The 15,195-nt window shown below is 45.4% G+C and overlaps 1 protein-coding gene across 1 annotated transcript; it reads left to right on the top strand.

The window, feature by feature from the left end:
• The first annotated feature begins 3,908 nt into the window (after positions 1-3,908).
• pop1 (POP1 homolog, ribonuclease P/MRP subunit) lies at positions 3,909-14,280 on the top strand. The gene is made up of 16 exons (XM_027007922.3): positions 3,909-4,031; positions 4,272-4,377; positions 4,492-4,623; positions 4,757-4,932; positions 5,272-5,532; positions 5,693-5,780; positions 5,918-6,096; positions 6,797-7,065; positions 7,177-7,270; positions 7,504-7,612; positions 7,796-7,915; positions 8,451-8,572; positions 9,805-9,993; positions 10,806-10,960; positions 11,424-11,627; positions 12,299-14,280. Exons 2-16 carry the CDS (start codon positions 4,272-4,274, stop codon positions 13,092-13,094), a joined length of 3,000 nt encoding a protein of 999 aa, XP_026863723.3. The 5' UTR covers positions 3,909-4,031; the 3' UTR covers positions 13,095-14,280.
• Positions 14,281-15,195: the final 915 nt, after the last annotated feature.

Genomic DNA, 15,195 nt, shown 5'->3' with positions numbered 1-15,195 from the left:
CACACACACACACACACACACACACACACACACACACACACACACACACATATATATATATATAAAATATGCATTTTTATTAGCACTAATGAACACTCTGAACTTTAGTGGGGAGATGATTTGTTTAGTGAAATGATTTGTTAGAGGTATGGGCTAATTGGTTTAGTCTGAAGAGGGATGGAATCCTATAGAATCCTGTACACAAATACGCATTTCCTTTTAGTATTAGTGTTATTTTTGTATGGCTGCAGCCCCTGCAGACTGAGACAGAAAGCAGTTGTCCAGGCCAGTGGCTCAGTAGAGTAAGCAGTTAGCATAACTCTGGGCCAGGTTATGGAAGACCCTCTTTACAGTGGCACATCCTCCCATCTCAGTCTCAAAAGAATGACTGTGAATTGTTCTATTCAGACTTTTTCGATTTATTGACTCCTTTATTGCCACATGACATGCCATTGCTAAGTTTATCCAGTGTGTCAAGATGTAACTTTGTTGTGGCACAGTACACATAAACATACAATATTTTATATATATATATATACAATAAAGTGTACCAGAGTTTATATGTGAAAATAATGGATGGTCATATGGCATTTTCTTTTGTGGATTTAGAAGAACTTATTGCAAAAGGGAAAAGGCTGTTCTTAAACTGGGTTGTCTTAATATGTCTGTTTTGATATGAGCAGATGTGACATTTAACAACATGTGACATAATGGCTTGCTCTGAGGGACAAGATGTCAGAAACACTGATAATTCTAAAATAATGAATGGCAACAGGGAAATGTATGGAACAGAGTAGTATAATGTCGGTATGAGGACTGATGTTTTATTCCTTCCCTCTCTTCTAAAAACTAACACTAAAAACAAGATTTGCCTTGTTTATTTATATGCTTCTTAAGTTCTAATTTTGTCAATATGACTTTTAAGGCCTGTGAGGGCAAAGTCCAGTCCGTCTGGACGATCCAATTCATCAGATCATCTGGGAGGAAGTGTGGCCATCAGTCAACACCTGCTGTGGTTTTTTTGGTAGCGTGTATTGTGTGCTAATACGTTGTTTGTCTCTCCGCTGGCTCTGTGAAACTGCTGGACTAGCTTCACTAAAGTGGACTAGCTTAATGTGGCCTATAAACTCATCGGTTCAGCATTTTCTATGAAAATGTAAAGTGCTTTACTGATACTGTTCTATTCTGCTGTGGAGCTGAATGTCAGACTGTCTTCTCCTGTTTGATTAACATTGACAGCTATTAGGGGAAATGCCTTGTAGTGAATTTTTAAACTGTGTAGCATGGCTTTTGTATTTTTCGTTTTGTAGTGTACAGAACAAATAAAGTCACTGTTACTATACATTTATGCTTTGTCTTGTATCTGCTTTATGTTTACATAACTTCGTGGTTAAGGATATAGAGACATAATTAAACATTAGCGAGAGTTGTTGGATAGGGGATCAACGGGGTCCATTAATGAGAGGTTTTGCTCAGCTGGTTGACACAGAAAAAACAAGAGAGCAAGTGGACTACAGCTTATGTGCATACACTCACCCAAGCTAAAACCATATGGCATATAAAGCATACCTCTGTGCTCTGCATTCTCACACACAAATGCACACACTGTCAGCAAACTGCTCGTTACAGCTTCAAGAGAGAAGGGAAAGTACAGCTCAGCAAACCAGTGTGTGACACCTCTACCCCCACTGTGACTTACAGCCTAACACAGCCTCTGTCATTTCAATGAAAGTTACATTTTACATAGCGCGAATTCCTAAGTGAACCCACTGGCTAACATAATTTTGTTAGTTTCTCCCTGCTACACACAACTTGTGTCCTGGGTTTGTATTAACAAATATATTAAGTCATTCCCACATTGTTCATGCTCTGTGTTGTGGATTGACAGAAAACTAAGGTGACGCCAAAGTGCTCATGGTATGTTCCCCCTGCTGGGATTCCTGTAAACCAGCTCAAACAAGTTTCGCTTGCTCAGTAAAGCCCTCTACAGCCAAATGAAGTGGAAAGAGTGATAGAGCTCTTTTATTACTGCTGTACACAGAGTAGGGCAAATCTATGCATTATTGTTGTACATACAGTATAGGCTGCACGTACGTAGTGTCTACATGTGTGCAGTGTAGTATGTGTCTAGTGATTTCTTTTATGATAAACTTTATTGGCCTAAGGGAATTTGACTCTCAAATCAAAAGCTCAATAATCTCCAGAGCAATATAATGTTCACTAAAATGTAAATGGAAATATTTATATAGCAGGTACATTTGGTTGAATTTTCTATTCCTAGAATGTTAAACAATTAAGTGCTTTTAGGCATGAAGGATGTGACTGCGTCTTGGCTCCTGTCTGAGGCAGAGGTAAGGGAATGCACTCTGAAGAGTAGGTAGATGTAGCCATTGGAACTTCTGTTCCCATGACCAGTGATGTGGCACCTCATTAAACAAGTCACTGAATCCAGTGATTTTACCACCAAGCCTTTTTGGTTTTCTCATTAAAAAAAGTACAAAACTTTAAATTAGCAAGATGAAACAAACTGAAAGTGTTCCCCTGTGCTTTACATGACATGGAAAAGGTCATTTGGACTATTGCAGTTCTCTTTATTTAGGCCTTTACTGGTCTTCATTATCTTGACTGTGGATGGTTCAAAATGCAGAAGCAAGTATGTACTAACATGTGAGCACATTCCTCCTGTCCTAGCTTCTCATCATTGGCTTCTTACTCATTAAAGAATTCAATTTAAGACTTTACAGATCCATTTTAAGGCTCTTAATGGTCAGGCTCCATCCTACTTCACAGACTTTATTCAACTAAAAGGTAGTGGAACCTTTGCAGTTGCTGCTCCACGACTGTGGAACCAGCTACTGTTAGATGTTAGATGTTCTTACTCCATCTCTGCATTTAAGTCTATACACTTCTCTGGCCTTTCTGGCCCACTAAGCATTCATGTCTAGAAATCTTTGCTTTTTTTTAGTTATTTATTGTTTTAGTTATGTATTGTTGGTCTGGTTTTCTTGCGGTTTTATCCTTTGTGCAGCACTTTGATCAGCAAATTTTGATTGATTGATTGATTGATACTTTCTTTAGTACATTAGGCTCCTGGCTCTAAATGTGAATGTAAAAGTGTGGTGCTTTTAAAATTAATATATTAAAATTTTATTTGATTTTTTTAAACTTCGTTTTACTTCTTTATAGTCATTTAACTGTACTTTTTGATTTCTCATATTGTATTGCATATCACTGTATTTGATTGATTTTCATTGTATTTTACTAACCTTTTCTTTCTGCCTCACTACTGTTATTTGTTGTATTTTAACTGTGAACCACCTGGAGATGATGCTGACTTGAAAGTGTGCTATACAAATCAAATTCATTAATATTACTCTAATTAAAACTACATATGGGAATGCGATTTCATTCAGTCCATGCTCTAAAACGTCTTACGGAGTAGTTTTATTGACCAAGGCTTGTTTGAATCTTCTGGCCAGCATGAATGACAATAATTACAATTTTTAATTATAAGATTACAGTGGCAGAATTTAATTACTCAATAGTTCTTTACATACAAGACGATAGGTCTGTTCTATCTCCAGCGCCACATCATTTCGGCCCACTAAAACATTTCAAAGCGCGTTTTAATTAAATGGCATTTTACTGACATCTCCTGGCTGAACACATGTCGTAGCGTGACTTTCATTAAATGAGCAGTCTGAAAAGAAATCCGAATAAATCCTGATAGAAATAGACTAAAGTAGGAGACTAAAAGCCTAAATAGATTATCATAGATGACCCGTGAGTATTGACGTGGTCAAAAACGAACTAGGAGTAACTTTATTCTTCTCAGGCGCCTGAGCCACAGTCACGGTACTACATTACCCATAAATACAGAGAACCAGGAAGTGCTAGTACACGTGTTTGGGCATCGGGACGAAGGGGAAGTAGATGGAGAGCTAGTTAGTTATGTTGAATTTCAGTCCAAATCAAATAAGTTCGACCGCTAGCTAGTTAGTATTGCTTCTGTGATTAAACCCGCCGTCAAAGTAAGTATTGCACAAGTTCATTAGAGTTAAATGAGATTTGTAAGAAATAAGGGCATTAATAAATTAGAATTTGAATGTTTCGTTGTTCTTTGCGTGTCGCATATGACCACGCGGTTTGTGTGTCTAGCTAGTCAGCTGTCATCTATAGCTGTAATAGACGATGAACAACGGTACATGTGAATTTCAGCGACATTTTGTCTAGAAACCATGACTGTACGTGTTTCTGTTGTGTGTGTGTAGATGTCGGGGGCCAAAGACAGAATGCGCCACAAGAAAATGAGAAATCAGCCAAGTAACGTGACGTATTCCTCTTCAACAGACTGGCGAAACGGCGGAGCAGCAGGAGGTTGGCAGAAAATAACGCTCTTTCAGTGAACCGTGTGTGTATAAACAGGCTGTTCGCAGAAGCCTCTGTCTTTGCTCGTCCGATATGATGTGCTCCAGCAGATTTCATGCGCAGGTCGCAGTCACGACGCTCCGCAGCACGTCAGAGGCCCACCACAGTACGGCAGACCCCAGCAGTCCGGCGGCTGGGTGAGAGGACGTCAGGATGGAGTTCCTCCTGACCAGGCATTGCCCAAGTATATCACTGGTGAGGATCTGTTAGGCATGTGTGTGACGTAGGGGGGGGAATGATGGGTCTCCATGACGATCTTCAGTTTTACATTTCCTGATTTTGCATAAAACCAACAGCTCTCTCCCCACTTATCCTTCTCTGCTTTTAGCGTCCCTCTTCGCCAGAGCCCGCGCTGCAGAGGTCAGTGCCATGATGAGGGCCGTTTCCAAGACGACGGCGAGCTGCCATGCGTTTGGCGCTCTCCCGAAGCACATGCGGCGGCGCGCCATGAGTCACAACACCAAGAGGCTTCCCTGTCGCCTGAGAGAGGCAGCGCGCAGAGCGGTACGTTCCCCTCCGCACCCGGAGATTCCCCCAGTCCTCGCGTTCTGCTGTTGGTAGCGAGCTTTGGATTGTTCGGAAAAAGAAGTGGCGGGCCTGGTGAGCCGGTGTGAACAGGGGACAGTGTAGTTTATAGGTGAGGCAGAGTAGTCTGAGGTGTGTGTGTGTGTGTGTGTGTGTGTGTGTGTGTGTGTGTGTGTGTGTGTGTGTGTGTGTGTGTGTGTGTGAGAGAGGGAGATGGTCTGGTTGGTGCCTTGGCTTGAAGGCAGGTTGTAGTAGCCTGTGTGTGTGAGAGGAGGAGGCTGCGTGGTAGTGGCTGATGTGGCGTTCTGCATTGCCCAGCTGGAGAAGAGTCAGAAGGCAGGGCAGAAGGAGAAGAGAGAGCAGTCGAAGACCAAAAGTCGCCGTGCCCGCCGTCGCCATGGCAACTTGCTGCTGGAGTTTAACCGGCGGCAGAGGAAGAACAAGTGGCTGGAGACGCACATCTGGCACGCGAAGCGTTTCCACATGCTGAAGACGTGGGGCTACTGCCTCGGAGACAGACCCACGTACAAGTGCTACAGAGCCAGCTACAGAGCCATGAGCTCAGGCTGCCTGATGCAGGTGTGTGTGTGTGTGTGTGTGTACGTGTGCGTGCACTAGAGAATGGCCTCTGGCTGCTTCAGGACTGGATCCTTGAACCTGTCTTCTGAGCTACTCCATCTCCAGTTGTTGTTTGTTTTTGGTTTTTTTTCCCTTTTCTCCTTGCTGTTCCTCATGTCAGGATTTGTCGTACCACTGCTGCGTGGAGCTCCGGGGGCCAGAGGAAGAGCTCCTGCGCGCCCTCTCCAGGCTGACCAGCAAAGACGTCGGTGTGTAGAAACTACTGTTCGTTTGCGATACATCTACGCACGTTTTGTTTTTGGCAAAATAAAACATTAAAAACAGTTTACTAATGTAGGGAGTTTGACGGTTCTGGCAGTTGAAGGTTGTGTGCGCGTGCGTGCAGGCCCAACTTTTGCAGGAGCGCTGCATGTCTCTGGGCAGAAAGAGGGCCATGTGATGCTGTACAGGCCTGATCGGTATCCTCGCCACCCCCTGGGTCCTGCTCACTTCCTCTGGAGACCCTGTAGTGCACCGTCCTCTCACAGACAGCTGTGGGTCTGGGTACATCCCACTTTAAAGCAGGTGTGTTCCCTTGCCCTCAAACACTTGAACATGTACCCTACTCTCAGATGAGCCCCACTTTAAAAGAGCATTTTATACTATCCTTCGGAGACCCCGTAGTTCACCTGCGGCCAGTCAAATGAAGAGATGAGTGGCATTTATTTTTTTGATCTGTGAAGTGGGTGTTTGGGTGTGGGTGTGTGTGTGGGTGTGTGTGTGTGTGGGTGTGGGTGTGTGTGGGTGTGTGTGGGTGTGTGGGTGTGTGGGTGTGTGGGTGTGTGTGGGTGTGTGTGGGTGTGTGGGTGTGTGGGTGTGTGTGTGTGTGTGTGTGTGGGTGTGTGTGTGTGGGTGTGTGTGTGTGGGTGTGTGTGTGTGGGTGTGTGTGTGTGGGTGTGTGTGTGTGGGTGTGTGTGTGTGGGTGTGTGTGTGTGGGTGTGGGTGTGGGTGGGTGTGGGGGTGTGTGGGTGTGGGTGTGGGGGTGTGTGGGTGTGGGTGTGGGGGTGTGTGGGTGTGGGTGTGGGGGTGTGTGGGTGTGGGTGTGGGGGTGTGTGGGTGTGGGTGTGTGTGTGGGTGTGGGTGGGTGTGGGTGGGTGTGTGGGTGTGTGTGTGTGTGTGTGGGTGTGTGTGTGTGTGGGTGTGTGTGTGTGGGTGTGTGTGTGTGGGTGTGTGTGGGTGTGGGTGTGGGTGTGTGTGGGTGTGGGTGTGGGTGTGGGTGTGTCAGGACCTTCTGTCAGAGCTGCAGGCAGTGTGCGAGTGCTTTGTGGCAGTGGCTCCAGCTGTAGACACGGTCCCCTTAGAGCCACAGACAGAAGCGGAACCCAGTAGTCACACTTCTCTGGCTGCCTCTGAGCCACGGCGCCCTGGCGGGAAGAGAAAGAGGGAAGGTGATGGAAACGATGGTCGTCCTGCCAAAAAAGTCCTGGGGGATGGCACTCGATCTCCTTTAACTCCTGTTAGCTGGGCGTCCTCCAAGACTGAGATTGTGATCAGGTGAGCAGCTTTAAGATTTGATGCCTTTAGAAAAAGTTCAAGCTGATGTTCCTCGGTGTCCGTTCAGGGAACAAATGGTTAATGTCCTTCCTTCCTGGCCTGCGTTTACAGCGATCTCACCATGGAAATAGTACGCTACCGTCTGATTGGTCCGCTCTCCCATTCCGTGCTGACTGAGACACTTCTGCCAGCCACTGGCGTTGAGGTTAGACTAGCGTCAGCACTGTTAATGTTGCAGAGCTGACACTAGCAACATTCACATTGCTGCTCCTGCTGGTGTCATTATATGGAAGTGATGCTAGTGCTGTTCCAATGCTACTGAGATGACGCTAGCGTTGTAATGTTCCTGAAGTCGTCTGTCATCATGAAGCGTTTGTGCTGTTAAAGAACCAAACGCTATGCCTAACATGTTTTTGATTTATTTTTTTGAAACCTTAGGTTGATGATAAAATGGCTACTTCCCCTTTCTGGTGGCCAGAGGTGTGTAAGAATGAGGAGCACATGACTTTACATCAGAGACAAGCAGACATCTTCCATCTACTGAGAGGTACATGGCTCTTAATTCTGTCAACACCTTCCGTGACACACCTGTAGCTCCAGACCCTCGGCAGGTGAGCTTTGAGGTAGTCTGTTTGTGTCAGGAGAAGGCAACACACGGCCATGTCGGAGTTCAGCAGAAAATGGACACAACAGCACTACATGCTTTTCGTGTGTGTGCGTGCATACGCAGGCGTGTACTCCACGTCTGAGCTCCCAGCAGGGTGTGTGTTGGGGCTGACTGTTGACGACCCCAGACTGACGCTGCCTAAGAAACGGGGGAAGGTCACACCTGATCTCCAAGGGGACCAAGGTGAGCACACTCACTCGCGGGCAAATGTGCACGCTACCCTGACTTTGGAGAATCTAAGCACTGTCTGATTGAAGGACACTGCTTTTCTTATTGGGATGTGAATCGGAGCAACACGCATTTCTCAGTCGCTGTTGTTCGAACGATGGGTTTTGGCTGGAGCTACAGGCTGCAGAACCGGTAGCTCCACCCGTGTAATACAGAGAAGCTTCAGGCTCTGAGCTGTGTGGGGAGCACGTGGTGTGTCTGGCCCTGAGCTCCTGGGGAGCCTCTGCTCATCCGTGCAGATGAACCAGGTTCGAATCCTGGCAGGGCCCATATCTCCCACCCTTCCTCGCATGCTGAGCACATCCATCGCCTTCCCACAAGCGCCTCACTCACCTCCGTCAGCTTCATTTCTGCACCGATGGAATGGACGGAGATGACAGGAATGACCATGCCAGGTCAGATGACAGGAGATGACAGGAATACTGTCTGGTCGTGTGTGTGTTTGTGTGTTTGCGCATGTGTGCACGCATATGCATGTGCGTATTTGTAGGTATTGATGAGGAGCGTATGAGACATTTGACCATGAGAGGAATTCCTGCTTTCTGTGCTCAAAGTGCTCTGTGGGATCAGTCTGTCCGAGAAAATGTGACGCACAACAAGATCTCTGAGCAGGTAATATATATACACACACACACACACACACCTGATCATTTTTTTCATATGTGACACAGCAAAAAGCACCTCTGATGTTTTCAGTTCCCGTTTGGATCACTTTCATACTGGTACTGAAATCCGATACGTGAACAGCCAGGTCGGAATTCATGCTCTTATGCCGGTCCAGCTCGACATTCGCAATCAGTTAACATTGACGAGAAGGAAAGATGAAAGACAGCAGTGAGGGAGGGTTTTTTGGGGTGGTTGTTTTTGTGCAAACATTTACATTTATGGCATTTAGCAGATGCTCGTATTTGGAGCAACTTTTGTGCTTTAGATGTCAAGCGAAATCAAAGTGCATTTCTTGTAAGCGCTCGATGTTCCGAGCCCCTGCATCTTGGCCTTTTTTTTTTTTTTTTCTTCCCTCCTCGCTCTCGTGATTTGTTTCTGAATTTGCAGCCGGCCTCTGCTGCAAATTAGCGTGAGTGTTAACTTTAGGCTAGCAGCTGGTACTGTTGACTCCATTTTGATTGTTGACCTCTGGGAGGGCGAGCCACGTGAAGTATTGGTCTTTTGAGCATGCGGGTCAGTTTAGGAGCCTGATCAGACCGATATCAGATATAGGTCACGGTAAAAAGATATTGTGAACAGCATAATTTGAAAAGTCAGATTTGGTCAGATAATTGGATTTGGACCCTTTGCTGGGTGAACACCAAAATTTCAGAGTACATCCTGTTTTACTGGCTGTGGGTTCTGACAGATGGCTCTGAGGCTTTGACTGTCCGTTCCGAAGCAACAACAGCAACTGTCGCACTGATGTTGACTTGCTTTGCTAATTAGTTATAGCCTAGAAAATGTATTAAAAAATGAGACCTTGACTCTTGTTGGGCCACACTAATAATACTCCAAGCCATCTGATTTGAATCAAGTTTCCCATCATCTACTGCGACAAGTCTTTGGTCTGCCATTGAAGCCCAAATGTGTCTGTCTGGTCCAGATGGGGGGGAAAAAAAAACCCCAGCTATTTGGTTGACCAGTCAAACTTTTTAAGCTAATTGCATTTATTTGATGGAGTCCACTGAAAAAGGCAGGCATCTGGGGTGCGAAAGCCCCCCCAAAAAGAATAAGCAAGAATCAAAACCAATAAAACCGGAGCACCTCTGTCTGGGGGGGGGGGAGTACAGAGTATGAATTGTGCCTTAACATTACCTGAATCAAAGGGCGTGTGTGTGTGGGTGTGGGTGTGTCAGGACCTGAACAGAATGAAGAGGGAGTTGCTGGTTCCAGGATCCAGGCTGCCGACCTCTCCGCAGGGCCGAGTACCCGTTCTGCTCGTTCACCAGGCGGGCAGGCAGCAGGGGGAAGACCAGCCTGGCTGGGGCTCTGGCTGGGATGTGCTGCTGCCCAAGGCCTGGGGCATGGCCTTCTGGGTACCTCTGGTAGGGACTGTCTTCCTTCTCGGCTCGCTAAGACTGGGCTTGGTGGCGTCACCTTGCAGCGTGAGATGATGATGATGATGATAACTGGATTTGTAATTGTAGCTGTATCTGGGCCTTGTAGGCATTTGTGTGGAGCTGCAGAGACAACACATGTTAAATGGTGTTTTGTGGCGGTGATTATGACGCAAATAAGTGAGTTTGCGCGTAATGCCTTTAACGGCGTAGTCCCCATGGTAGTGTTTGGCCCCATGTCAGCGTTTTTTGTATTTTTGATGTGGTTTTGATTTGTGCTGATGGTAATTAATATTGTAGAAGAATTCACCACAAAGAGAAAACTAACATTAGGTATGAAAAAAGGTATGGGATATGACACACATTTATTGTTCATTCTGCTCATCCATTGTAGTGGAAAAGATAGAAGCTCTTTTTGAGGGATATTTATAATAAACCTTCCCATGCTGGGTCCAGAAAGAGTTCACCAACCAGCAGGGGGTCTCTAAGTACTAGTCATAAAGGCTACAGGAATGTGGTCCAGGGATATGCAGGGTGACGGTTAATTGCATGATCTTCATAAATATCGTCTAAATAAATATTTTCAAAATGGCCTTTATTTTTTGCACTTCAAAAATTAAAGGGGGTGAACAGGCTTTGAGTCCTGCCCTGCTCGGTGTGTTTGTCATTACTAAAGACAATGCCTTTACAATGCACCACATGTCATGGCCTCTCACCAGTCAGTGTTTATATGTTTATTATAGGATACTGGTGCCAGACTTGGTTTGTGAAGATTAATGATTGGTCTCTGTGTCTGTCAGGTGTATCGTGGCGTGCGTACTGGGGGACTACAGATGAGTCTGAAACACTCTCAGTTTAAAGGCATGCCTTACTTCCCCCACGATTACCCAGACTGCCCTGCAGGTGCCCGCTTCCAGGAACAGCAGGAGGCTGAGCTGCTGGAGAAGTTTAAGAGGTTCAGAGAAGCTTCCTGCTTATACTGCTGTGTGATGGTCTGCCATGTTTTTAGTTAGCTTTGATGGACCCTGCCAGAGTCTTGGATTTGTTACACTAAGATTAGTTTTAATTGTATGTAAATATAAATCCTTCACATGTCCTTGGGCATCTCCAGTTGTAAATATTCCATCCCTGTCCTGAGTGTTATGAATTCAAATGCTGCGTTCATATAGTGTTATGTATGCAGCATTTGAACGGCGTGTTTATTCACTGACTTCCCCACAAAATTCGCTTATATCTTGCTGTAATTCTAAGCATGGAAGGTTTTATCTACGACCCAAAGTCCAGTTTTCTGAGGATGTTTTTACTGTTACTCATAGCATACCATTATTGCAGGCTTGATGCTCGTGTCTGGCGTATCATTAGCGTGGTGCTGTTCCCGCTGGTTGATGCTGCCGCCGTTTCTCTGTGTTCGTGTGCAGGCGTCCGCCCTCCAAACGCACAAACTACATCAAACACGGCAGCCTGGCTCCTTTCCGGTGCCCATGGCAACAGCTGGCAGAGGAATGGGAAGAGATAGTGAAGCAAGATCGAGAAATCGTAGACTCACAGCCAATTAAAATGGAGGGAGTGACCTCACTGTCTGGAGTCAGCACACGCCTGACATCTGCCTTTACTGTGCTCAGGTACCACAGCTCTTGTGTGTTCATGCTGTGTTGGTGATGCATTTAGGATAAGGTCTGGCAGATAAGACTTCTCATATCAATACCAAATACCAATCATATCAATTTGAAGAGCTAAAAAAAATTTTTTAACTGATAATAGCAATGTATTTTTATATGATCACAAATTGAAGAGACTGCAGTCAGTTGAGTTAAAAAACTTCTGACTATCTGATGATATTGGCATGTCAAAATATTGAAATACATTGTAGCAGGCCACTTGCAAAAAAATATTTAGTTAACCTTATGTGGATACTCAGGTAAAACAGCTGTTGCGTTGTTGAGTGCTGAATTCAAGAAATGATTTGCACCAGATAGTATGTTGAATGTGATTTTCTGGCATAATATTTAGAGATATTATCTATTCTCCTCGGCAAGATTTTAACCGATGCTGATAAATCCATGGAAATTCACTACTTTTATGAGAACAGAGATGGAAAAACTTATTTTCGTGTCGCACAGCATATAATGTATTATAATGTGCAATATTGACTTTCACCCATGTGTTAGGCGTTAGGCGTATCTCAGCTTGGCTCAGTGTGTGGTACTCCAGTTGATATTTTGTCCCTGTTTGTATAGCCTTAAGAAGACCCTGAGACCTTAAAGCTAAAGAGCGGCGTGCGTGTTCTTTGCAGGAGCCGTAAGGTACTGAGGCAGCTCTCGGTCTGGTGTCGTCCATCTTCCGCACGTGCTCGGAAATTGCAGCTTGGTCGCCCCGCCCCCTCTCTGAGCCCCGAGGTTGCCATGGCACTGCAGATGGAATGGGGGTGGCACCTGGTGTGGGTGCGGCTGTGCGTGCTGGGTAAAGGGCGTCCCGCGATGCATGCCATGCTGTGTGTCCCTACCGCTGAAGACCTGCGGAGTCTCCGGGCAGACCCCCAGTGCAGTGGCCCTCAGGAGCCCCGACACAGAGACCACCTCCAGCACCTGTTGAAGAGGAGCAAGAGACACAAAGCCACAGCGAAATGCCCGGCCTCTGTAGCCCCTAAAAAGGAAGAAAGCCCTGCCCCCGGTAACGACCAGGCAGCTGGCCTTGCCCCTGAAGGAGAACAGCTGTCTAGCCCCGCCTCTCTACTCAAAGATCACCACCCTCATTCCATCACTCTTGTCAGCAAAGATCCTGATCCCGCCCCCACTGTTGAGCCCAGTTCTGTGATTGGCTGCGGTGACTCAGCTGTGGGACTGGTACGGGGGTTGTGGCCAGACCCGCTGCCCAGTGTATCGTCTCACTGTTCACGGGTCACCCTGGGCTGGGTTACGCAGGGCGATTTCTCCTTAGCGACAGGTGCTGGAGAAGCACTGGGCTTCGTGAGCCTGGCAGGGCTCCTGAACACGCTCCTCAGCCAGCCGGCAGATCAGCGTGGCACTGTGCTCCTGCGAAACCCCTCATCCTTGCAGTACCGCTACGCTCGGCTCCGTGTGGAGGCTTGAAGCACTGTAGGTTCACTGCATACACTGCACCTGCACCGCAGTACAACTGTACACACTGCACCCGCACTTCAGCACTGCACAGAAACGTCACTGAGTGAATTCCTGCATGTAAGCCCTATTTTATTCTCAAGGGCAGACCCGTATTACTGCAGTACTGTACAGCACTGCAGAGCTATACCAACACCTACGCATCTATACCCATGCAGACAATATAATCAAAGCCCATTCTAAAACATGCTGCATTAAGGCTGAAATCTGTTCTACAGTAATGCTATAAGCAATTAACTGCAGCTAGGCTTAAACGTTGCTTGGATGGCACTGGACATTTTCACATTAAGGACTAAAATCTATAGCACTGCTAGAAAAATATCACAAAAAAAAGCCTGTAGAGAGTTAAACATGCATACTTCAGAGAATAGTAACCCAGTGAGATGGCTAAGTATGATGTATGGTTTCTTCAGCAGAGGGGTTTGTGTTCCTTTTGGCAATATAGTTGTCAGTGGCTTATGAGGATAAATGACCGTCGATTGGTTACTATATAATTTGGCTTCAGACTTTTAAGTAGCTCTGTGCTGCTGAATACATTTCCGTTCTATAGAAAGACTCTTTCTGTTGTACTTTAAACTTTTTTTAAGTTTGTTTTTTTGGTTATTGAAAAGTTGAATGCTAATATTGGCAATATCAGTAAAGGAATTTGACAAATTGCAAAATATCTACTTGTGCTGTTTTTGCAATTCTCCCCTTTTTTGGCCTGGGGTGGGGTTGAGTGTTTTTGCAAGATTCACACACTCCTCATATTGTTCTGTTGGCTCATGTGTAAAAACTGAGGGAAAGGCCTTTGAACGGGTTGCTCCATAAAGTGGTGTGTTTGTCATAAAGTAAGCACAATGATGCCAGGATAATTTTACTTTTTGTCGACAAATGAACTCTGTGTCCTTGCTATGTTCCTGCCCTGATCATGGAACAGACCTCTAATGAAGTTTCATGAATAAGTGTAAAAACAAAAGGTTACAGCTAAGCGACCAAGGCGTCTCGTTTCATTTAAATTATTTTTTCTTAGTTATTTTTATAGGAAAGAAGCTAATTTAAACTTTTTTAAGGTTCACATATAGGCTATGGAAAATTGACTCTTATTGGTTTTGACAATGACGTTAACATTGCAAGTAAAAAAAAAAAAAAAAAAAAACGTCCAACAAAAACATTCAAAAGAAACCACAGCTATGACCTTTTAAGGCAGTCTGCAATTCAGCCCAAAATAACCAACAATTTTGTGAAGCACTGAACTGTCGGTTTGAGGTTGTGGTATATTCCGCAATAAAAATTAAGTTACACATTCTGAGGTCTGACATTTTGAGTTCCGGCAAATTGGTGTTTCCACAGTACCCTTCAATTGACCATTTTTCCATGTTTTTAAAAACCAAGTCAGCGTATAATATAATGTCAGTATAATGTATCATCTGTGTAGTATTATCGCTGAAATTCCATAAACGTTTCAAGCGATCGTTCAAGTTACTGTGCACGGAAGGAGAAGGGAGGGTGCTGCATTCTCAGTATCTCCCGTGGAAGGAGCCATTTCTCTGCTCATGACGAGCAGGGAAGCAGTAATGCAGGTTCCGAACACTGAACTCCGACAGAGAAGAAGAGGCTAGTGAACCGGCCCAGAGAAGGACTCTCTCTCAAAGGGAAGCGTTCTCCGCAGAGCACCTTAAACACTGTGTGGGGTCGCAATGCATCACCCAAATGTTCCATAGAGAGGAGGTTATGCATGCATCCTCGAGGGAAGGCCCATTGCCCGTGTACTGGTTCTGGGCCTGCTTACAGTACAAAGTACATTTGAACTGTTTGGTCTTTGTGTTGGTATCTATTGGACTGAACTAACGCTGCCGTATTCATCCACCCACCCCATCTACTCCAGTGGAAGAGCTGCAGAAATGGCTCACCCAAACTTGGCCCACTGGAGAAGCTGACACCTATACTGAACTGGCTATGTAGACTATATATAATGTAATAAAGCACAGACTTGTTATAAGATGGGTTTCCTTAGGAGGATGGGTTCCCTGTTGAGTTTTGGTCCTTTCTTCTTTAAGAAAAGGTTTCTTCT

This window comes from Electrophorus electricus, chromosome 1 (assembly GCF_041902795.1).
Source record: "Electrophorus electricus isolate QZ-2024a chromosome 1, ASM4190279v1, whole genome shotgun sequence".
NCBI lineage: Eukaryota > Metazoa > Chordata > Actinopteri > Gymnotiformes > Gymnotidae > Electrophorus > Electrophorus electricus.
This window is presented reverse-complemented; position numbering and strand designations above follow the sequence as displayed.

What these genes read in the sequence shown, in the direction of transcription:
- pop1 (XM_027007922.3), top strand. Translation starts at nt 4,272, where the DNA reads ATGTCGGGGGCCAAAGACAGAATGCGCCACAAGAAAATGAGAAATCAG. An exon ending in GAGAGGCAGCGCGCAGAGCG is followed by an intron (nt 4,933 to 5,271) that starts GTACGTTCCCCT and finishes TGCATTGCCCAG; the next exon opens with CTGGAGAAGAGTCAGAAGGC. An exon ending in AAGACTGAGATTGTGATCAG is followed by an intron (nt 7,066 to 7,176) that starts GTGAGCAGCTTT and finishes CTGCGTTTACAG; the next exon opens with CGATCTCACCATGGAAATAG.